At 34.3% G+C, this 24,613-nt stretch overlaps 1 protein-coding gene across 1 annotated transcript in view; it reads right to left on the bottom strand.

The window, feature by feature from the left end:
• The window catches only part of LOC150094013 (uncharacterized), a 286,529-nt gene that overhangs the window by 44,646 nt on the left and 217,270 nt on the right, over positions 1–24,613 (bottom strand). The window contains exons 8-9 of the mRNA XM_090412937.1: positions 19,652–19,960; positions 1,499–1,699 (exon numbers count right to left, since the gene is read on the bottom strand). Of these exons, the coding sequence (XP_090269063.1) occupies positions 1,499–1,699; positions 19,652–19,960 (510 nt within the window). The remainder of the gene's footprint in view (positions 1–1,498; positions 1,700–19,651; positions 19,961–24,613) is intronic.

Here is a 24,613-nt window from a genome sequence, read left to right as displayed (position 1 = left end):
AAGGGCCTGGTCAATTTGACTGAACATTCCTTTAGCATATGTGTCAATATCCCATCTGCCCTATTGCTGAATTCCTCTCCAGGTTATGCAACAGCTCCAGAACCACCTCCTCATGCACTTCTACCTGTTCATACAATGTAGTGGTAGCACTGGGCACTATGTTACACACACACGTGCACATCAGGTTGATAGATCTTGGTAAAGTGAGTACACGCTATTTGAATTCACTTCATCTGCTTCTAATACTAGGATATCATCTATATTCAGTACAATTATTCTCCCACATTCATTCTTTCTGTTACTTGCAACATAATGATAAAAATATTTTGGGTTACCTTCAGCCTGTGCAGCCAATTTCTATTCATACTACAGCTCTTCACTTTTCTGGCCTAAACTTTATATATTTCATAACTCCTGTTACTCTTATTCTCACAATATTTCTTCCACATAATCTTTTCTTATGGATCTCTTGCTAAATAAGATTGCACATTCATTTCACCCCTGTCCTATTTGTTTTTCAAAATCTAGAGACACATTAGATATTGCATCATTTAAGTACATTTTTAAAGACTTCCCATTCAGTATCAGATACCATTGTACCTTCACAAATGGTTTCTGCTGTCTGTTTGTGGAATGGAATATATCTCTAAGTCTCTCTTCCTTTTCCCTAACAAGCTGAAAACATTGTTCAAGATTTTTAACCTTTTTCTTGTATGCTGTTTCTTTCAAATTATCTTTAAGGTCATGTCTAAACTGATTAAACAGTAACCATTGTAAGGAGGATCTCTCTTCAGATGAAAAATTAAATTTATGAGCAATGGTTCAAAGTCTGTGATAATACTCTGAAACACTCATTATGACCTTGAATGCACTGATAAATTTCCCAAATATTAGGCCCTAATTCTCCCACATTTGAAAAATTTCAGATATTAGCAAACTTTTAAAGGTTGCATAACTGTCAGTGTCTCTTAATGAAAGGAATGTTTAAGAATGATTTGGTTTTGCCAAATAATTTATTGCCAAGTATAATTAACAAATGGAAATCTGATAATTTTCCTAACTCTCTCATATTTTTTTTTTTTGCACATCTAAAAAATGTTTCTATGCTTTCATGACTATCACCTGAGAATGAAGGAATTACAAAGGTTAGATTAACTAACTTAAAAAAATTCCTCATCTTTAATTGAAGAAACTTCACTACTAGAATTACTATCTCCTGTGAGCTTGTTTACTTGAGTCAAAATTAAACTTTCTGGAGTCTAAAATAAAGTTAATTCACAACCATTTGTTTTAATTATCTCTACAAAGAAGATTTTTACTTTGAGTGTTTAGTATTTACACAAAGGTTCAATTCCGATTGGTACAATGATTTAACTGTTTCTTTTAGAATCCGGAAAAAAATCACTTAACTCAAGACCAAGTACAGTCGAATTCCTAGACTTGCTTTGTCACCATGTTATTTAAAGTAACCTAGGTTATAATTAATGAAACTAGTTACCATTTTTGATATTTTATTTTTCTTTTCGGGTACAGACCACTCTTCACTATTTGTTATAAAATTGGATTCTAAGTGTTCAACACTGGTGAGTGTCATTTCACTTTCATCTCCCCAGAGTTCGTGATCACCATATTCTTGAGATTCAGCTAAAGCCTTCTTTTGAATTTTATTATTTTCAGATTTTTTCTTCATAATGTCACTCTAATAAGAAAAATTTTAAATATGTAATAAAAAATGTGAAACATTTATTCCTACTATATTTAACTATACATTGTTATTAGCTCATGAATTATTCTGGTTTGAAAAGGGAACAACAAAAGTGCTACTTAAAGCACATTCATATTTTTTTCAATCATCCCTATATTTTTTCTTACTAACAAAAGTCAAGTGCCACTGGATCGTTATTTTGGGAAATTAGTTAAAATTATCAAAAAGTGATATTATGAGTATTTTTATTAAAACTTATAAAAAATTGCTATTTAATGAAAAATTATGTGTGTGTGTGTGTGTGTGTGTGTGTGTGTGTGTGTGTGTGTGTGTGTGTGTATATATATATATATATATATATATATACATACATATATAAAATTAGTTTGAATGACTATATACCGAGAATGAAAAAGAAAAGGTTTACTGTTAAGATACTATTAGTTTCGTTGAATAAATTAACTTCTTCAGGTATCACAGGCAAAGAATTATATAAAATAACAGAGACATGATAAAATTACATCAACAGATCTAGTATAAAACACAATAGTACATTTTAAAACAGGAATGAGTTCTGGAGTTCCAATCGAAGTTGACTACGTGCACGAGCTGTCACGAGTGCGCCAATACTGGACAGTGGCAATGTGTGCGTCAGAAAGATGTCATTTTATCATGTCTCTGTTATTTTATATAATTCTTTGCCTGTGATACCTGAAGAAGTTGATTTATTCAACGAAACTAGTAGTATCTTAACATTAAACCTTCTCTTTTTCATTCTTGGTATATAGTCATTGAAACTAATTTTTATAACATCATCTACCGAGTAAATATGAACGATAATATCAATTTTCCTGATGACGAGGAATTAAATGTGCTCATCAAAGAATATCAGAAAAATCTCAGGACCATTGCATTATTCATTAACAGACTAGTCTTTCTTAAAAAGATGCAAGTGCCATTCTATCATCCCCCATTTTATTAATTTTAAGGAATCCATTAAAACTGCTAGAGCTAAAAGAATTTACCAGAGCTAAATTGGAGCTTTTATCCAAACACATTTTTGATACCAAACGTATTCTAGCTGCTTATTTCTCTAAGAAGACCGATCTTGAAATCTGTTTATCTAATTCTGTAGACACTTCATCTTGGAACAATTTAAAAGAAATTAGCACTCTAAAAGCTTCTAAAGCCCAGAATACAAATAAAATTGATCTCATCAGAAAATCTGATTCTCGAAAATGTATGCAGAATCATCCCACATCCCATCATAATTCTACCTTTTTAAAAAAGTTTTAATTCATTGGCAGAAGAAAGTGTACTTGCTAAAGGTCTCAATTTTGTTATCGCTCCTACTTCCATACCTAAAGAACTATTCTTAACCAAGATAGAAAAAGCAGCATCCTTATTACCAAACCAAGAGGCAAACCTTCTTTGTATGGAAGCTATATTCACCATAAATCTGCCATCTGACAACATTTCTCATTCTGAAAGATCAGCTATAAAAAAACTGAAGAAATAATAATGACATCATTATTCTCCCTGCAGACAAAGGGAATGCTACTGTCATCTTAAACAAATCTGATTACCATAAAAAAATTTTGGAACTACTAAACACTGAACACTTACTCTGAACTAAATAGTGACCCTACAACACAACAGGACCAACAATTTACTGAAAACCACCTCAGCGTTACCAAGAAACATCCGTCTTTCCCTCAGGTCGATTCATCCGCTAATCCCAAGATTATATGGACATCCAAAGATCCATAAATTAAACTCTCCACCCAAACAATTGTTGAAGGCATAAACTGCCCTACTTACAACCCATCTAAATACCTCGCATTCTTTTTAAAAACCTATCTGGAACTTCCTTTTCTCATATAAAAAATTCAGCTGATTTTATGTCCAAAATCAAAGACATTAAACTCAACAAATCAGATTTAATGGCAAGTTTTGATATGGTTTCTCTCTTCACGAATGTACCTACTCAAGCAGTCCTCCATCTTCTCCAGAACAAACTATCCAAGAAATTATTTTCCTTGCTTTCTCACTGTGTAAATTCAGGATACTTCAAATATGAAAACAAGATTTACAAACAGAACTCAGTTTCGCTACGGGCAGTCCGCTCTCTCCGATTCTTGCTGACATATTTCTTAAGGATTTTGAAGAAAAAGCAATTAATTCCTCAACTCTTACACCCAAAATATGGTATCGTTATATAGACGATGTATTCCTCATCTGGGAACACAGTGTCAACAACCTCAATTTTTTTCTTCTAGACCACCTCAACAAGTTTCATGAGAAATTCAATTTTACCTACGAACTGGAATCCAACGACTGTCTCCCCTTTCTGGACTTAAAACTTACAAGATGTGCTGAAAATATCAAAATCTACATTTTTAGAAAATCCACACACACACTTCATGCTTCTTCCCATCACTATCCTCTGCAAAAATTTGGTACTATTTCAACCCTGGCACATCGAGCCAGATCTTTACTAACAGAAAACAGAAATTGAAAATTAAGTCCATTTACTAAAAAGGACTTTTGTCAATAATGGTTTCTCTCTTAATAAGATTGATAAATTTTTCTCTTTCCATCGCTCAACTGCTATTGAAGATTCTTCTCCCCCAAGAGCTTTTATATCGTCGCCATACATCAGCTCTCTCTCTCTCTCTCTCCCTCCTAAAAACTGCAAAAATTCTTAAGAAATTCAACATTAGAACTTGCTTCACTATGTTTCCAAAACTTCACTCCATACTAAGTAGACCTGAAGTGAAACATCTTCCTATTCAGTATCCAGGAGTCTACAAGATTTTGTGTGAATGTGGCAAACCATATTACGACCAGACAGCTAAATCCATCCTTTTACGTATGGAAGAATACCAAAGAGACATCTTCTACAATAGGACCAGGGCCAGCACTCTCTCTAGCTACATTCTCTTCTCTATCAACTCAGATGAAGGTCGCCAACTTCTAATATCCGTGTGTGTTATGATGAACTCGAAAGAAAGATTATCGAATCTAGAAAATATTGCTCGATTCATCCCATATTAACAACAGCCTTAGCTACAATCTTTCTGATGCACACATTGCCACTGTCTAGTATTGGCGCACTCGTGACAGCTCGCGCATATAGTCAACTTCAATTGGAACTCCAGCATGCATTCCTGTTTTAAAATGTACTATTGTGTTTTATACTAGATCTGTTGATGTAATTTTATCATGTCTCTGTTATTTTATATAATTCTTTGCCTGTGATACCTGAAGAAGTTGATTTATTCAACGAAACTAGTAGTATCTTAACATTAAACCTTTTCTTTTTCATTCTCGGTATATAGTCATTCAAACTAATTTTTTATAACATTATCTACCAAGTAAATATGAACAATAATAAATATATATATATATATTTAAAACAAATACCAATGACATGGTTATTCTTATGGATAATGTGGCTGACATTGTCAAAAGAAATAACTGGGTTAAGAGAGTAGTGGGTAATGAAGCACCAAAGAAATGAGAATGGCGATTTACTGGTAAAATTTTGTTAAATAAATAATTTTATAATGGAAGGAAAGTTATAAACAAAGAGATACATCAAATGATATGGATATTACCAGTGGTAAAAACAAAAGCCAAATTGATCATGTTACAACAATCAAGAGCAGTTTTAAAAGTTCGCTCTTAGATGTTAAAGCACAACAGAGCTGATGTAGGAAAAGACGTATGCCCAAGATAAAAATGAATGAAATAAAGGAAATTCTTTTGGTATGATACTGAATCTATTTCAAATTTGGGAGAATAAGAAACAAGAAAAAAAGCAAGAAAGAAAAAAGCCAAAAGACAAGACAAAGTAGATGAAAAATTATTATAGTATATATAATGAAATGACAAGAGATTGGGTACTAAAGAGAAAAGAACAGACTAGTTATCAAACAAGAATCTGAAAACTTAGAGGAAAGGCACAACAGAGCTGATGTAGGAAAAGACGTATGCCCAAGATAAAAATGAATGAAATAAAGGAAATTCTTTTGGTATGATACTGAATCTATTTCAAATTTGGGAGAATAAGAAACAAGAAAAAAAGCAAGAAAGAAAAAAGCCAAAAGACAAGACAAAGTAGATGAAAAATTATTATAGTATATATAATGAAATGACAAGAGATTGGGTACTAAAGAGAAAAGAACAGACTAGTTATCAAACAAGAATCTGAAAACTTAGAGGAAAGGCAATAAATTAAAATGTTTGAAAAGGCTATAATTTCTAAGAGAATTAAAAAAATTCATGAGAAATTATAGAGAAAGATAAGTCAGTTAAAAGATCAGCAAGAGAAATTATACATGAGTACAGCAGGCTAGTACTGTGGACTGGCAAGAAGGAACTTGCTCACGTTTGACTTGAAGAGCTATGGGTCATATTCCTTGAGAAACACATATGGTAGGAGACTGTTCCAGGGAGCAGTGGTGGAAGGGAAATCAGAATATTGTTCTGTAGGTTTGGAGTTGAACTGTTAAAGAGAGTGTGTTGATTCGCTGCCATACACCGAATTATTTAAAGAATATAAAAGCAGTGGAAACTGAGTGGAGAGTTAAATTAAACGAGGAGAAATTAATCAACCAGAAAACCCTTTTCAGTATAATCCAGTATTTTAAAGGGACTCTTCTGGGCACCAACCCAGATGTGAGAGCAATATCCAATAGTAGATGAATCTGTAATTTGTATAGGGTTAGAAACTGTTTGGAATTAAAGTAACACCTCAAGCAAAAGAGAAAAAAAAAATTTGAAAGCAGAGGAGTCAATATTTATATATTTGTGCTAAGAGATTTGAGGTTAAAGTTATTTCATGAAGGTAAATCTCATCTTGTAGAGAAATTTGGGTGTCCAAGGTAAGATGGGAAGAAAAGAGTTTTTTGTATGAAATAAAGCAGAATAGCATTTTGCTAGCATTGAAGCTAAAGCTGACAAGGTTATCCAAACCCAACTGATGAATATTTTGAGTGTCAGAATTTAAGGTTGTAGAGGTTCTGTGGGTTGTGGTGATTTGTGCATTGCAAGGTTTGTCAAATGAAAAGGATTGCAGTATACCATCAACAGAAAAACTGTGTACTGTATTCATAGTCTTCTGGAGTCATTTAGATACAGAAAGAAGAGGTCAGGCAAAAGAGCAGAGTCTTGTGGAACCCTACCAATAGTTATATGGTTAGAAGATAAGAAGCCATCCACCAACACACAAAGTGAGCATTCGGATAGAAATGCTAGCAATCTAGCTGCAGAAGTCGGGGGGGGGGGGGAGTTAAATCTCTATGACAGACCTGGTCAAAAGCTTTAGAGATATCAATGGCAACTACATGAGATTCAAATTTTTCCAAGGTGTTTTGTCCAGAGAAGGTAATGTAAGTAAGTTCATACTGGCAGTCATTTATTTAAAGCCTTCAATGCAACATAGAAGATGGGTGTTGATAGTTCTTTCCTTCAGTTTAGAAAGAATTAGGTTAAGAAAACTGGACAGTGGTTTGCTTACACTTTTATAAAAGATTAAACTAAGAATATAATTTCTTGACATCTTTAAATTTACAGTATAACCAAGTGGAAAAACTTCCAACAACTATCTGTAATCCAGAGTATTCTAATAATAAGATTTGACTACTCGTATATAGAAATATGACTTCTGCATTACTTCAACCTTGGTATCACCTCTGGGTCTAGCTCCCACTGATGAGAACTCAATAAAGGTCGAAACCAGTCTGGGTAGTGACCCTTCCCATAATGCATAGTATTATACATGCCCATAAGGATGTGTGCTTTGCATTGTGGGATACTAAATGCAAGATGTGAAGTCATTAGCCTCTATATACGAGTTGCCCTGTCCTGAAAACACTTCAGACACAACTTTGCTTGCTTATACTTGGATAAAGGATTAAACCAAGAATATAATTTCTTGGCATCTTTAATTTACAGTGGTTTGAAGGTAGATTTATCATTCTTCTTAGGAATAGATTGTATGTGGAATAAATTTCCAGACTTCAGGATAAATTCTAATGGAACAAGAGAGTGTAAAGAGGAGACAAAGTGGAAGTCAACTCTGGAGTTCATACATTCAGAACAATCAGGAGAATGACATCAGTGACAGGAAATATTTTGATATCCATTTTGAGCAAAATTTTTCCTGTCTCTTTTTGGAGAAAGATCAAATGAAGCATTTAGTGTTCAATGTTTGAAATGGTTGGGGTGGGGATTGGAGACATATACCATGATCAGTCATGCAAGAATTGGAGAAGTAGGCAGCCAGGAAGTTAGCTTTTCTTGTGGGTGATGATGCAATAGTACCATCTGGGCATAACAGAAATTGGAGTAGTGTTGGGCAAACATTATGACCACACTCCTGGCTAGAGACCAGAAAACATGGCCGCTGTGTGGGCTGGATAAAAGTTTCCTGCTTTCAGCTCTATCAAAATCAGTTTTTAATGTATTAATAGTTTTCTTGCAACTATTCCACGCTTTGGTGTAAGCACCAAAAATATTTATTTTATTTATTCTTATGGCAAAAGGAATACGAAGCAGCTTCAGGTCAATGTCCAGTCTAGAAAGCCAATCCAGAGCCTCATCCATCACCTCGTGGATGTCTTGGAGGCCACCACTGTGAAACTGGCACCTTGGATCATTTACAATATGAGTAATGTCTGGGCCACGGGGAACAATCACAATAAGGGTGGTCTGATGGTCCCCATTTATGTAGTAGGTAGCCACATCTGCCCTGGTTAGTTCTGATCCTATTGATAGATGACCAAATCTTCTTAAGAAGAGCAAAACCAGGCTGTGGAGCACAAGGATCTTCAACCAGGAAGCCATTTGTTAGACCAGTGTTCTCTCCATATGTCAAGTGTTGATGGTAAGGCAGCTGAAGAGAGTTCGTCCATATACCGGAAAGGGTTTCTTGATTATAGGCAAAGACTAGTTGAATTTATGAGGGTCTGGTACAGGGGCAGGAGTGAGTTACTCATTACTTTATTAAATTCTTTAATCGAGGGTTATTTTCTCCGTATATTTGGTGGATATAAGAAGTATATATCCACCAATATGCTTGACTCCTCATGTATGGCCTGTGGAAGAACCATGGCTTAGATAAGGGATAGGAATTTAGGATGGAGCAAGGAATAAATGTTTCCATGCTGATAAAAATTATTTTGGCAACTAATTCACATGACTGGAAACAGTAATCAAACTAACAAAGGAAATGAGATATAGAAGTTGTATAGATCATCCCACTTGGCTTTCTTGTAATGTCATTCAATGCATGGATGCGAGTGGTTTTGTACATGTTGCTCCACAAGGGAAGGGATCTGCACTAAATTAGGGTTGTCTGGTATTCTAGTATGCATGTGTACAATTTCCTCCTCTTCTCTTCAAGGATTAGGCATTTGCCTGTAACGGCTTCACTGGTCTTTTTCTTTCTCTTTCCCTTTGGTCTTTATATCCATCTACCTCTTTTGGTAGCATATAGCTTTCAATCATAAATAGATGTTCTTTCCATTTCTCTCTACATTCGTTGATCTTTTCATTTACATCATCAACATCTAGTTCTTCTCTGATGTCTTCATTTCTTATATGGTCATTTTGTGCATCCTTTAATTTCTCTTAAAAATCTCATCTCTGCAGCTCGTATTTTACTTTCATCTTTCTTTTTAACAGTCCATGTGTTTCTGAATCATACAACAGAGAGGGAGTGGCCATTACTTTGTAAATAAAATTTAGTTCAGCTTCATTTTTTTTTTTTTTTTTTTTTTTTTTTTTTTTTTTTTTTTTAAGTCAATGTCCTTTTAATTGTTCCACAAATTTTCTGAAATTTCTTTATTTTTTCAGCTATATCTTTAAGATATGTTACTATGCAGCTAAATAATTAAACTATCATAACCATTTTTGATCTAACATGATCTTGACCTTTAAATGCCATGACTTTTGTTTTCTTTTATGAAATGTTTAAATTGCATTGTTGGCTTATTTTGTTTAATTCATAAACTGATTTTTGAAGGTCATTTTCATTATCTTGCAATATAATCTGATCATATGCATACAGCACTGTATTGATAACAGTGCTTCTGGTTAATTAACTGGATACCTTGTTTTATTGTTGTTTTCCATATTTTAATAATCTGATTAATACATATAGAGTTGAAGATAAGCTACATCCCTGTCTCACACCCTGATTTATTTCAATCTCTTCTGTTAATTTATTATCTAACTATATTTCTGTATATCTTTATATAAACTTTGTATAGCTTGGACCAAGTGTAATGGATATCCATGTTTTTTCATTATATTCCATAGTTTTTTCCTGTATATTTTATCAAAAGCTTTCTCGTAATCTATACAGGCCATATGAGTCTATAAATTAAATTCTCATTGTTTTTCAATAATTTGTTTTAACATAAATAATGTCTATACATGATGTATTTCTAATATTTTAGTCTTTTATTCAGGATTTTACTGTAAATTAATCTGTATTTAATAAACTTATTCCTCTGTCATTTCCACAATCATCTCTGTCTCCTTTCTTAAATATAGATATATTGTTGTTTAATTTGTATATTAATGATATTGGGATGGTTTTAACTAGTGATATGTAGCTGTTTGCAGGGGAGAGCAATGCAGAATCAAGCAGATGTTAAGGCCTTGCAGAAGGACATGAATAGATTACATGAATGTGGAACTATCAGTTCAATGTTGCAAAGTGCAAGGTTTTGAAATTTGGTAAGCAATGATGGGATGCTGAGTATACACTGGGTGGGGGAAACTTTAAAGGAGGTAGAGGAAATGAGAGATCTGGGAGTGGTGGTGGACAAGGACCTGAAATTCAGAGGCCGCATTGCACAAGCTGTGAAGACATCACATCGGATAATATCAATGATGCCATTGTATGACCTTGATCAGGCCTCATTTGAATTATTATACATAATAATTCATATGAATAATTCAGGTTTTCATGGTGATGAGGATATGTTGGAAAAGGTCCAGAGAAGATTCTCAAAGGTGGTCAGTGGTCTTTGGAGTATGAGGACAGATTAAGAGAATGTAAATTGCAAAGCCTTGTGAACAGGAGTTAATGACATGACAATGTATCACTCTGGAAGTAGTGAAAACAACCATTAAACAAAGATGTCAATAAGTCACTGTTGAGCTTCATCCCCTACTCAGATATGTTATTAAAACTGAAAGGTCAATCACACTAGATGTTAATCTTATACAGGTCTATGCCCCTACTGCTGACAAGAGTGATATTGAGATCGAAGAATTTTATGATCAATTAAAAAAAACTAATGAAAAACACACAAAAAAAGCATGATATTAACATCGTCATGGGTGATTTCAATGCTAAAGTTGAAAAAGGTAGAAGTGGAGATGTAGTTGGCAAACATGGACTGGGAACAAGAAATGAGAGAGGCTACTGTTTTTTTTTCAATTCTGCCAGGAAAAGGAGCTAATAATCACAAACACATGGTTTAAGCTACCATCGCGAAGGCTGTATACTTGGCGATCACCACAGGATAATAATGGGAATATAGTCAGAAATTAAATTGATTACCTGCTAATTAATCAACAATTTCGTTCTATAAAGAATACAAAAACCTATCCTAGTGCAGATATTGCTTCTGATCATAACCTACTGGTGACAGAGTTAAAACTTGACTGAAAGCTATACTTAAGAAACATCAACAAAAAAGATTTGATTTAGGAAAAACAAAAGAGATAAGAAACAAATTGAGTCAAGATTTGAATCAAGAGCTAGCTCTTATCAAGAATGATGACATCATGAGGTTTGATAAATCATGGGACAAATTAAAATCTGTCTTCATAGAGAAATGTCCCAATACATTATGTCCTAATAGAGCAGTAAAAAAGAAAGATTGGATAACTGATGAAATTCTTTCTCTCATGGATCAATGCAGATCATATAAAAATCATAGTCCAACAAAATATAAAGAGGTTCAGAAAATTATTAAATGCAAGATCAAAGAAGCAATTCTTTGATATATTTACGAAAAAACAATTCTGTATCCTTCAAAACAAAAAGGATCTGAAAAGGATGACAAAATACAAGAATGGGTGAAATATATAGAACTCTTTACTAATAATAGACAGAATGCAGAAAACACTTTTGAACATATGGAAGGTCCATGCATTCTAAGATCAGAGGTAGAATGTACACTAAACTCAGCTAAAAATTGTAAAGCCTTAGGCCAGAGATAGAATACCAGAAGAAATAGTAAAGTTATTAGAAGATGAGAACATTAATATATTAGTAAAGCTATTTAATAAGATCTACGATATAGGCATAATCCCTCAAGACTGGTTAGTCGACCTTCATCGTGCTATCTAAAAAAGCAAATGCGAAAACTTGTAATGACTATAGAATGATCAGCCTAATGAGTCAGGTTCTCAAAATGTTTCTGAAAATAATTCAAAAAAGAATATACAGAAAATGTGAAGATACCATCAGTGATACCCAATTCGGCTTTATTAACAGTTTGGGAACAAGAGAGGCTCTTTTCTGTTTTCAGGTCTTATTCCAAAAATGTATTGACCAAAACAAGGAAATATTCATTTGCTTCATCAACTTTGAGAAAGCATTTGACGAAGTCCAACATCCTAAAATGATTGCACTATTAAAAAGAATTGGATTAGATGGTAAAGACATCAGGATCACTGAAAACTTATATTGGAATCAAAAGGCATCTGTTCAAGTTGATGATATTATTACAGACTCCATTAACATTAAACGAGGAGTAAGATAAGAATGTGTGCTGTCACCTCTTCTTTTTAACATATACTCAGAAGCCATAATTCAAAAAGTCTTGAAAGGAAGGGATTAGTGTAAATGGTGAAATCATCAGTAACATCTGATATGCTGATGACAGCTCTCCTGGCTGACAATATTCGGGATCTTCAAAATCTTCTGGAACTAGTGAATGAAGAGAGTGAAAAAATGGGATTAAAAATAAATATCAAAAATAAATTCATGGTCATAAGCAAGAAACCAATTCTTAAATCAGTACTTCCTTTAAACGGAAAACAAATAGAAAGAATGGCAAAGTTTAAATATCTCAGATGCTGGTTAAATGAAGATTGCAATCCAGAAATGGAAATAAAAGTTAGAATTGAAATGGCAAGAAAAAATTTTCTCTTGATGAAATCAACACTGAGCAACCGCAGTTTAAATTTAGAGCTTAGAGTACGCATGGTTAAATGCTATGTATGGCCTGTACTGCTGTACGGTGCAGAAACTTGGACCTCGAAGACAACATCAATAAAAAGACTTGAAGCCTTTGAGATGTGGTCATACAGAATTTTAAAAATCCCATGGACAGCAAAAATATCCAATCAGCAAGTACTGGAACAAATGGGGAAATCATGTGAACTTTTAGATACCATAAAAAGAAGGAATCTTGGTCACCTACTTCGTAATGAAATATATAAGATGCTCCAAATGATTATAAAAGGGCAGATAAATGGAAGAAGAGGACAAGGAAGATGAAGAAAATCTTGGCTGGGACATCAGACAGTGGAGACTGGCATGAACTCTGAGAGACTGCTCAGAGTGGCTGAGAATCACTCAAAATTTGCCTAGGTGATCGCCGACCTCTGATGGGAGATGGTACTCAAAGAAGAAGCAAGTGGGAAAATGACTATGGTAGGATGAATTTAAACAGTGCTCATGGTAGGAATGTCACAAAGGCAAAAGAAATAGTTGAGTTCTGAGTGATTATTTTGCAAATGTGTATCATCCATTTGCAGACTTTGCAGTTGCTGATGCAACAGACACACATCAAAATTCAGTAGCAGTGTTCAGAATATTGAAAATCATAAATGTGAATACAGCAGTGGGACTGGATGGCATGTACTGCATGAATGTACAAGAGAACTGGCATTGCCTCTGATGAAGTTGTTCAATTTAAGTGTCAGCACTGGCAAGGTTCCAAGAGAGAAAAAAGAGTAAGACAGTACACATAAAGGAGGCTCCAAGACAGAGGTAGCAAACTACAGACCAATTAGTATATCAGGAGTGGTTTTTAAAGTATTGGAAAAGTTGGGAAAGGAAAAACACATCAGTGGGTGGATAGAGATGCGATATTCTATAGTTGGCAGCATGGTTTTGTAAAGAATAGGTCGTCTTAGTAACATAGTCACATTTTATAATAACATGACAGCAGAACTAGATAAAGGTAATGGCTACACCATGATGCTGCTCGGCTTTGCAAAAGCATTTGACAAAATACCATATGGGAAAACTATTACAAAACCTGGAAAACAAATAGGAATAAATATGAGGCTAGTAACATGGATAGAGGGGGGGGGGGGGATGGCTGACACACAGACACCTGCAAGTGGTATATGGTGGAGTGGAATCTAGGAGAATGACAGTGGCTAGTGGAGTACCTCAAGGTTTCATACTAGGATCTTATGTCGTTCCTGTCTATTCTTTTCTTTATTAATGTTTCTCTGGAAATTTGTTATCTTGTGCAACCAAAAAAAAAAATCTATGCTTTTTTCAGTTTATGTTTCAAGTAATTTCTTATGGTAATATATGATATGCTTCATGAAATCTATAAAACAAAGATGAACATCTTGTACATTTTCATGTTTCTTTATAGTTTCATTTCCTGTTTTTGATTTTATTCTTCCACTTTAATTTATAATAGTAATTTTGTTATCCAGCTCAATTATTATTGGTTTGTAACTTTCCAAATGTAATTCAACTTCCATAGCTTCTTTTGGGATGTTTATAAAGAGGGATTTCCTCAGTTCATTAGGAACATATCCACTTTCATTCATATAAGTGCTTAAACAGTTGCCTTAGTTCTCCTCCGCTTTCTTCTAAGGATTTTTGAATTTCCATGAGTGTTATCTTGATTTGTTTTTTCTTTGCTTCATCATCAAATTCCTGACATGTACTCTCAAGGGTGTACAGGATATGATAGTACTACATGAAAAATTTACCTCATTACTAACTTCCTATCTACAATTTTCCTCCAAATCAGTCTGTTACTTGTCAAGACTGCAATATCATCATCAGATGAATTATACAGTACAACGTGCCTATCATCTAAGGCACATTGTACCGTATCAACCCACCCATATCTTGGTCTTCCTCTGGGTCATTTTCCTGCCAACCTGGCAGAGAACACTTGTTTGAGAACACGAGATGGCGGCTCAAATGTGCCGCCATCTCGTGGTCCCTAACCCTAACACAATATATTTAATGTCTGAAATAATGTGGGTTCTACGGTCGATTTTCTTGAGTTTACAGGACGAAAAACCAGAGTTTCCGGGAGGAAAAACCTGCTTGCCTGTGCCAGAGATCGACTAACTCGGGAACCGGTCGAAAAAAGGCTTAGAAAAATTTCCTCTAGTCGGCGACTAGAATCGAAACCAAGTCTTCCTTTGTGCGGCCAAGTGCCGTGGTGTGCAAACGCCACATCCACTGAGCTACACAGGCTCTTACACAAAAACTAAAGATAATGATATTCTAGATGTCAGGAGTAATTACCTTGAAAGCCTATTAAATGAAACAAGAAGTAACAGAATGGTAGTAGAAAATATTCAAGAGGAATGAATAATATATGTACATAAACAGAAGAAAGATATTTAATTAACCAAATATTTCGGTCTGGAAATAGCAGACCATCTTCAGTGGCACTACAACATCCTTTGGTCAAAAACTTGCCTCTTGCATAGATCCCGTTATAAATTTGAATGTTTATTCAAAGAAAGCATAGAGGCCTTACTCCATCATCCTAACCTGAATCGGAATAACTGTATATCTATATCAAAAATCTGGGAAAGTCTAATCAGGATAACTCATTAATTCATATTAATTTTATGTTATTTAATATTATTAATTAATATCTTTACTTCAATCATGTCTCTGCTTAAAAATATTCCCTTTAATACTTAGTGATATAACATCACACGGCTTGTTCTATTTTTAAATGATCTATTGTTAGTATTCCACCTTGTATTTTTTTTTAAAACTGTTCTTGTAGTGCCACTGAAGATGGTCTGCTATTTCCAGACCGAAATATTTGGTTAATTAAATATCTTTCTTGTGTTTACGTGCATATATTATTCAGTCTTTATGTCACAAGTATCCTTAAAACATCAAATTCAAGAGAAATGCAATCAGAAGAACATGTCAGTACCACTAATATAAAATTTTTCAAAACCCAGAAATGTGGAAAGGCAGCTGATATTCAACAAGAAAGGCTCAAATATGAAATTTTACAGTAGCTGCATTGCATACTTCAAAAAGACTTGTAGGAAGACTGAATTTTGGATTTCAATATAGTTCTCACAGTTTCCACCAATGAAAAGGGAAATAAAATTGAATGTCAGAAATGCAGAGGAATTTTCCTACTAAGTGTTCCAGGCAAAACTTATGAAAGCATACTTGAGAAGCAGCTAATAAAATTGTGAAAGTTTGGAGAAAATCATGCTAACTATTCCAGCCAAATATAACAGTAAGGTGGCCGCATCAAGACCACCAACTTCATACTCAGGCTATGCTGAAATGCAAAATAATTATCAACAGATCGAAATCAGACTTCATAAAGGCCAGCAGCAGCAGCAGCAGAAAAACTCATTTCCTGTCCAAACGGAAGCTTTGCCTTTTAGCTCCTTGAAAAGGCTACTGGATGCAATTTCTGCCCACCTGCAATTCCAGTTCTCTCTCTCTCCCTCTTATCCACATGGCACTACTGTTACAGCTCTGAAGAGAAAAAGCTGACCTCCTGGCTTTTCTCTTTTCCTCCAATTCCTGCACAGATGAAGGCAGATCTAACAGGCCAACAAATGAACACCATCTGCCTGCTGTGGCAAGCAAAAAAGACATAATATACTAAATAACTTGGAGGCTAGAAAATCACCTGGTTCCAATGAATCTCTCCAAGCATACTCATGCACAGTACTCCAGGGTCAACACTTGTCTTCTATTATTGTTTGAAATCTTTTATACTCAGCTGGTATTTATCTCAACACATGGAAGCAAGCATATATCCAACCTATACTGAAAAATTAAAATAGGAAAAAAGGATTTGAAAACAAGAACCAGATCTTAGACATGGTCTATGGAAAAAAAAAAAGGAAACAGCTAAAGCCTTTTACTATGCATTAATTCTTCATTTAGCATATATATCTTCTTCCACACACACTGAGCATGAATAATGTGTTACCACTGGCAATCTCAGATGAAGTATAATTACATTCTCCTTTGCTAGTGAAATTTTTTCTTAATGTCTCAGAAATAAAACGCATAAGAAAAAATATAGCTCTTAATTTGTGCTACTTTACAAATTATCTAACTCTTACTTGTTTCTGAATAATAATTCATTAATTTTATCACTTATTTCTTTGAAACAGAAAAAAGCAAAGCATTTTTTTTAATGTGGAAATAGAACATCTAGATTCTAGTTTCTCCTTTCTGGTACTGTCCATTTAATTACCATATTTATTTATCCATAATTCAAAAATTTTATTATTCATTGATTCATTGTGCAGAAGAAATTCTTCAATTCCCGAATAGAAAAAGAAAACAACTGATTCAATAATGTATGTAAAGAGGTCATAAATAAATGTAATGGGATGAGATTAAGAATGTTATAGGACCAGCAGAAATTTAACTATTAAAATAATGCAATCATCATAAACAACTATGGATCCAATTCCTGTAGGTGGCTGATGATATGATTCTTCCATTGCATTCAATTTTGTGCAAGATGACTCAGTTTGTGTATAGAGTTTCCGCACCATTTGACGATGTCATCGCCCCATTCTTTGTTTGGTCTTCCTCTTTTGTTCTTTCCTTCCAAAAGGCAACGTTTTTAATTTTCTCTCATCATTCATTCATTCTACATATATGGCCAAATAGACGTAGTTTCCTTTTGATTATTTTCTGGATCATGTTTTCTTTTGGTTGTTGAAAGTTTATTTTTCACTTGGTCAGACTATAATATCATCATCATCACAAAATAGAATGCAATGGATCCATAGTTGTTTATGATGACTGCATTATTTTAATAGTTAGTTCTCTGCATTCCTTTAAAGGCTATGTGGAGGTCTCCTCTCAGTTATACAGCTTTGACCCTTAAGCACCACCAGACTATAATAAATTTAGTTTAATCCTTTATCCAAGTGTGTGCAAACAAAGTTTGTGCCTGAAAGTATCTTCAGGACTGGGATAAAGTGGTACAACACCGGGCAACTCCTTGCAAACGTGGAGCAAGCTACCAACACTCCTATCTCAGTATCTCCCATAATGCAAAACACATCTCCTTGCAGATATGTATAACGTTATGCATTAAGGGAAGGGCCACTACCCAGACTAGTTCTGACCTTTGTTGAGGTCTCTTCAGTGGGAGCCAGGCCCAAGTGGATAAATCATTAGCAAGGTCATCTCTGATAGGAGATGACCTTGCTAATGCTTCTGCCTTGGTATCTCCACCTGGGCCTGGCTCCCATTGAAGAGACTTCAATAAAGGTTGAAACTAGTCTGGGTAGTGGCCCTTCCCTTAATGCATAACATTATACATATCCTCAAGGAGATGTGTTTTGCATTATGGGAGATACTGAGATAGGAGTGTTGGTATCTTGCTCCACCTTTGCAAGGAGTTGCACCACTTTACCCCAGTCCTAATGTTGTTCTAATGTTCCTCAAGCTACTGGTGATTAATCCAACAACCACAGATTCATCTTCTTTCAAAGGTGCTTGCCACTTCCAAAACAAATCCTCCAGTTTTTGTTGTTCATTTTCTCCATGTCCATCAGTTACTTTGATACCAACATTCTTCAAATCCAGCTGTAAATATCGCATGAGTCTCTTCCTGAGCATGCAGTTGTTCATCTACACAGCAAAATAAGTACAACTTAATTCAACTGATATTTAGGATACAAGCCAGCACTTAGAGCTGAAAGATAAAGATGTACATTATCTCTGCTACTATTCATCATCCATAAGAATTACATTATGAAGTGGCATTAAACCTAGTATCAAAATTGGGAGATATTAATTTCATATCTTTACTTTAGCCAATGATGTTATATCCTTACATAAATCAATTATAAGCTGCAAGATTCCTTAGTGGAACTGAATAACTGCTATAACAAACTTGACATGAAGAAAATATTAACTGCATCCTGAATGAAGAGGTAAAATAATAAAAGAGAAATCAGTAAAAACTCTAAACAAACTATATATATGTGGCAGTATTGAAACCAATTTCAGAAGTAAAAAAAAGACTAAAAGTAAATTTTCTACTCTCTGAAAAAATTTTAGTGACCACAAGTAGAGAGTTTTGAAAAAATTAAAAGTAAACAAATGGCATCAATAGCAGAATCATATTAAAAGTAAAGATATTAGGAAGAGAACTGGATATTACTAGAACTCAAGAATGTGTGTGCAGAGTTCATCTTAGGTGGTGTGTGTGTGTGGTTACATAAAACAGAATGGGAGAGGAAAGGTCTAGCAAAACAAGTGTTTGATGCTAGGAAAAAGACTCAGAGGAAGATCAAGATCTAGGCAGATTCATGCAGTTAGAGGACCAAAAATCTGACAAAGCTAGAATTTTGACAAATAAAAACTAATTTGAAGGAAAATTGTCAATATAAAGTTAGTAATAATGTAAACTTATTACATAGTACTATCTTGTACATCCATTGAGAATATATATCAGGAATTTAATAGTGAAATTTTTTTAAGTAGCTAAAATGTTAAAGAATAAGATGCTATTACATTATTTTAGAAGCACCTAACTTGAAAAACATCAGGCTGAAATTATCTTAAGTCTTGCAATCTTACAAATGATAGTATGTTTTCATGAGAACAGTAACTGAGATATTAAATAGTCACTATGAACAAATAAGACAACCTAATTCAAGAACGTATTAAAAAAGTACCTTTATGTTCTTACACACTGCCATTCTTTCGGGTTCACTCTTTACATCAGTATTTTCGTCATTCTTTATCTCATTCTGGACTTGTCTAGAAGCTTCTTCAAACAAACTTTCAGCCATTTCTTTTTCTAACTGTTGACGCTTTTCAGCTTCTTTTTGTTGTCTTCGATGTTCACGATACTGTTCCTTTTCTTGATTTCTCATTATTTCTTCTTGTATTCTTTCTCCTTCTTTTTGGCGTCTGTACTCTTGTTGAAGACGATCCTTCTTTCTTAAAGGTTTTGGCTTTTGGGGTAGTTTAATCTTGACTTTCTAAATAAAAAAAAATCCAAAATGAATTTATGAATGAAAAACAATTCTAGCTTATTAATTTTTATTTTAGAAACCTAAGCACAAATTTCATGAAACTTTTTTTTTTTTTTTTTTTGGGGAGCATTTTTTTTTTTTTTATGTGAAAAGTAATGTATATTTTTAAATAGAAATGTAAGGAATCTACATTTCTAAATAAAGGCTTTTTCAAATTTATCTTCAAGACAATCATCATCAACAACTTCCTGATGTATACCCCCAGGGAAGGGGAGGGGGTACAGTATCTTATGATAGTACTACATGAAAAGTTATATCATTACAAACTTCCTAATTTTCCTCCGGATTGGCTTTTTATCTTTTAGCATTCCCAATATTATCAGATCTTATGCACTTTTTACTGTATCAATCCACCTATATCTTGATCTTCCTCTGGGTCTTTTTCCTGCCATCCTGGCAAAGAACACTTGTTTAGCTAATTTCCTGAAAATCATGATGCTCCTAAAATGTTAACAGTAGAGAAAAAAAAGTTAAGCTTTTTGATGATGAAGCAGACCCATTGTAACAACTAGGCAAAAAAGGTAAATTTAATAGGACTTTAATCAAAGGATATTAATTAACATACCTGAGTAAAAGTCTTGAAGGTAAAAGATGGTGAAAATTTGACAAAAGACTTGATTAGAACAAAGACAGTATGCAATTAAAAGTGGCATGCACAAGACAGCAACAACCATGTGCAGAAAATAAGACACAAAAACCAACCAATGATGAAAAGTTAACATCAAAAAGATGAATTACGTAAATTTTGACCTTTGAAAGAACTGAGAATAAGAATAAAAACCTGTTATATACAGGGTGGCCACAATTAAACTTCTCCTATTCAGAGTCTCATGTAGCTCAATTGTCAGTAGAGACAACTGGAATGTCATCAAATTTGAATAAGGTGACTAAGACTAATCAAGATATAGGAAGGATTTCACAGGGAAAAAAAAAGTTCTAACATAAATTAAAGGTGTTAAGAAATTATATTCTTGGTTCAATCCTTTATCCAAGTGTAATTGCATGTGAAATAATTTCACGACTGGGCAACTCATATGTAGAGGTTAATAACTTCACATCACTTGCCTTAGTATCCTATAATGCAAAGCATATATCCCTATGGACATGTATAATGCTAGGTATTATGTGAAAGGTCACTACCCAGACTGGTTTCAACTTTTATTCAGGTGAAAAACAAAAGGGATACTTATCATAGGCTTAGAGTAGTTAGTATAGGGGTGTAAAGGGAGCCTGATAGGTATTAGGAGAAAGAAAAGACGGATAGATAGACAGATAGTATGAGAGAGAAAAAAGGTCTCAGTTTCTTTTTTATATAGCCAAATACTATCAGTTTTCCCTTTTCACCAATCCCATATAGATGAATGACCAAAAGACCAATTGAAACTAAAGTGCAAAGATGACTGATACCCAGGTGGTTAGCCTTATCTGAGTTAACTGCATTGAGTTGGCCTTCTCTGCCTGGGATTGCTCTTTAGTCATCCCTGCAATTGACTATAAAATCACATTGAATTAAGATGGTGTAAAATTTCGTTTGATAAATTAAAGTAATTAATTTATCGAATTCAATTTTACAGGGATTTTAGATCTAAATAATGTGAATAAAAATAATGTAAGAATCCTTTTGTCTGAATAGAAATTTACTGTATAAAAAAAGTTCCTGTTAAAATATTGGACTAAAAATTGAGAAAATAGATTAAGTGATATTAACATTGTAAGCATGGGAATATAACAAAGATCTGTATTTAAGTTTTGTCGATCTGGAAAAGGCATATGACAAGGTGCCAAGAGAGAAGCTGTTCAATACTGCAGTTATATGGTGTCAATGGGGCATTATATCAAGCAATACTTAGTCTTTATTTGAGTTGTAAGTCAGCAGTTAGAATTGAAGGAAGTACAGGAAGATGGCTTAATGTTAAATCTGGTGTGAGACAAGGATGTACATTATCCCCACTGTTATTCATTATCTATACAGATCACATTATGAAGGAAAGTGGTATTAAACATGATATCAAAATTGGAGATGTTAATGTCAGCTCTTTGCTTTATGCGGATGATGTTATACTTCTAAATAAATCTGCTACAAGTCTGCAAGATTCTCTGACTAAATTGAATAGCTGTTGTAATAGATATGGTATGAAAGTCAGCAATAAAATGACAAAGACAATGAAAATAGGCAGAATCACTGAAAATGTCAACTGTGTTGTGAATGGAGAACCTGTGGAACAAGTAAAACATTTCAGCTACTTAGGCACGGTTTTTAGTGAAGATGGTAAATTAAATATAGAAATAGATAACAGAATCAGCAAAGCTGATATGGTGGGAAGTCAATTGAATAAATTCATATGGAATAAGAGAGAAATTAGTCGGAACACTAAATTAGCTGTATACAAGACAGTGTTCAAACCAGTTTTAACTTATGGATCTGAGAGCTGGGTCAGAAGTAAAACACTTGACCAAAGACTAGAGACCACAGATATGAGAGTCCTGAGAAAGATTATAGGCGTGAACAGATGGCATCAATGGCAATATCATATTAAAAACGAGGATATTAGGAAAGAACTTGACATTGTCAGCATCCAGGAATGCGTTAGCAGAGCTAATCTCAGGTGGTATGGTCACTTAAACAGAATGGGCGAGGAAAGATTAGCAAAACAAGTGTTCTCTGCAGGTTGGCAGCAAAACGACCCGGAGGAAGACCAAGATATAGGTATATTGATACGGTACAAAGTGCCTTAGACGATAGAAATATAAGATCTGATAATGTTGGAGTCTTGACAAGTAACAGACTGATTTGGAGGAAAATTGTAGATAGGAAATTAATAATGATGTAATTTTTTTCATGTAGTACTATCATATCCTGTACACCCCTTGACGGTACATGGCAGGAATTTGATGATGATGATGAACATTGTAAGTGAACTATAAGAATAGAGTATCAGAAAAGTTCGCAAGAACTTGGGAACAAATTGATCACCTACGGCAAGGACCTTCAGTGAGAAAACCAGTGACGGCACCGCGCGGACAGGTAATTAAGAATATTTGAAAGTTGAGTACAACGAGCAGGGAGCTAAAAAGAAAAAAAAAAGGCAGAAGAGAGAAAAAGAATTACGACGACTACTGCGATCACAACTGCTTGTGTTTGGGTTCCCTTATTGGCTGAGTGGAAGAGATGAGACGAAGTGATAACTTGGAGTAAGTAACAGGAGACTTGGTTTACACCATCGGAGCTACTTTGTCAGCAATTCCTCTAGAATGTTCTGGGAGGCTTCCGAGGAGTGTCCAGCAACAGTTGTCCCCCGTAACTGATCGCAACTCCCACGAAAGGTTTGATGCCTGGTTTACAAATAAGCCACAAGTGGAACAAGAGAAGAAAAGTAGAGAAGCGCCCGAGACAAGATTGTGTTTTGTGTTAACGAAAATGATTCAATATATCCGAACAGAGGTTTAGTTCATGAAAGAGGACTGTACATTTACAGAAAGAACTGTGAGTAAACAAGTGATATTGTTATTATTTTCCTTGTAACTTAAGAATTGTATGTAAGTGTTACAAAAGAGTAGGTGGTAAAGTTTTGCTAAGTGTTGTATAGCAACAGGATTGGACAAATGTATATTATAATAGTGCAAGAAGAATTTCTGATGGTTGTTACATGAGAAGAATTAGTTATTCTATACTCAACTGTATTCTCAACTATCTAGTTAAAATAAAGTGTTTTCTTTTAGCAACAATGGATCTGATCATTTGCCAATGCACTATCTCAATTAAAACTCGAACCTGTGTGCATGTATTGATTTAGAATAGCCACGACTTGCTGTATAGTTAAGAGGATTTTAGCACGTACCTTACCATCGTTTCTACTCTTATTATTCTTAGTCTATATTATTTCTTCCAGGCTGGTGCAGTCGTTAATAAAAATAAATTTGTCTGGTAGAAGACTGAGAGAATAAGTGTATTGCAATCGTTCAGCAAGTGATAGTTTGAAAAACAGGCTGCCTTAGCAAATGGTAGGAGAAAGAGCAGGGGTAAGAAAGAAAGGGGGAAATAAAACTTTGAGACAGGAGGGCTTAGCGAATAGAGAAAGTAAGGAAGATTAGGGATTAACGAAAATAGATGAGACTTAGTAGATAGCATAAGATTTTACATATGGCACAGCCCGACAAGATTACAGATTAATAAATAATAAGGAAAAACCATACATATGTAATGTAAGCTGTTGTTTTGCTTGTAATATCTATACTTGTAATATCTGTTTTCTATCTTTATGCTAATTAGCAGTGCACACTTTTCCTCTCGTAATCTTTCTCACTTACTGTACTGCATATTACGTTTATCCACCTTCCATATTTACTAGTCATATGCCTATGAACACTGGAAAATTTATTTGTTAGACTGCACCATCCAATATATCAGTATTCGGCATAAGACTCAAAACGTCTGGTAGACCTCTCTCTCTTACTAGCGTAAATTCCTTCAACAAAGTTTACATAAACAGTCGTGGTTCTTAAGTAATTAAACTGCGCTTTTAATGTCTTAGTTGTTTCCCACTCACAAGTCCGATTATTTTTAGAAACAGTGCACTGTAAGATAAAGGATCAGGCAGC

This window comes from Typopeltis vanoorti, chromosome 23 (assembly GCF_054136105.1).
Source record: "Typopeltis vanoorti isolate ZY-2024b chromosome 23, IOZ_Tvanoo_1.0, whole genome shotgun sequence".
NCBI lineage: Eukaryota > Metazoa > Arthropoda > Arachnida > Uropygi > Thelyphonidae > Typopeltis > Typopeltis vanoorti.
This window is presented reverse-complemented; position numbering and strand designations above follow the sequence as displayed.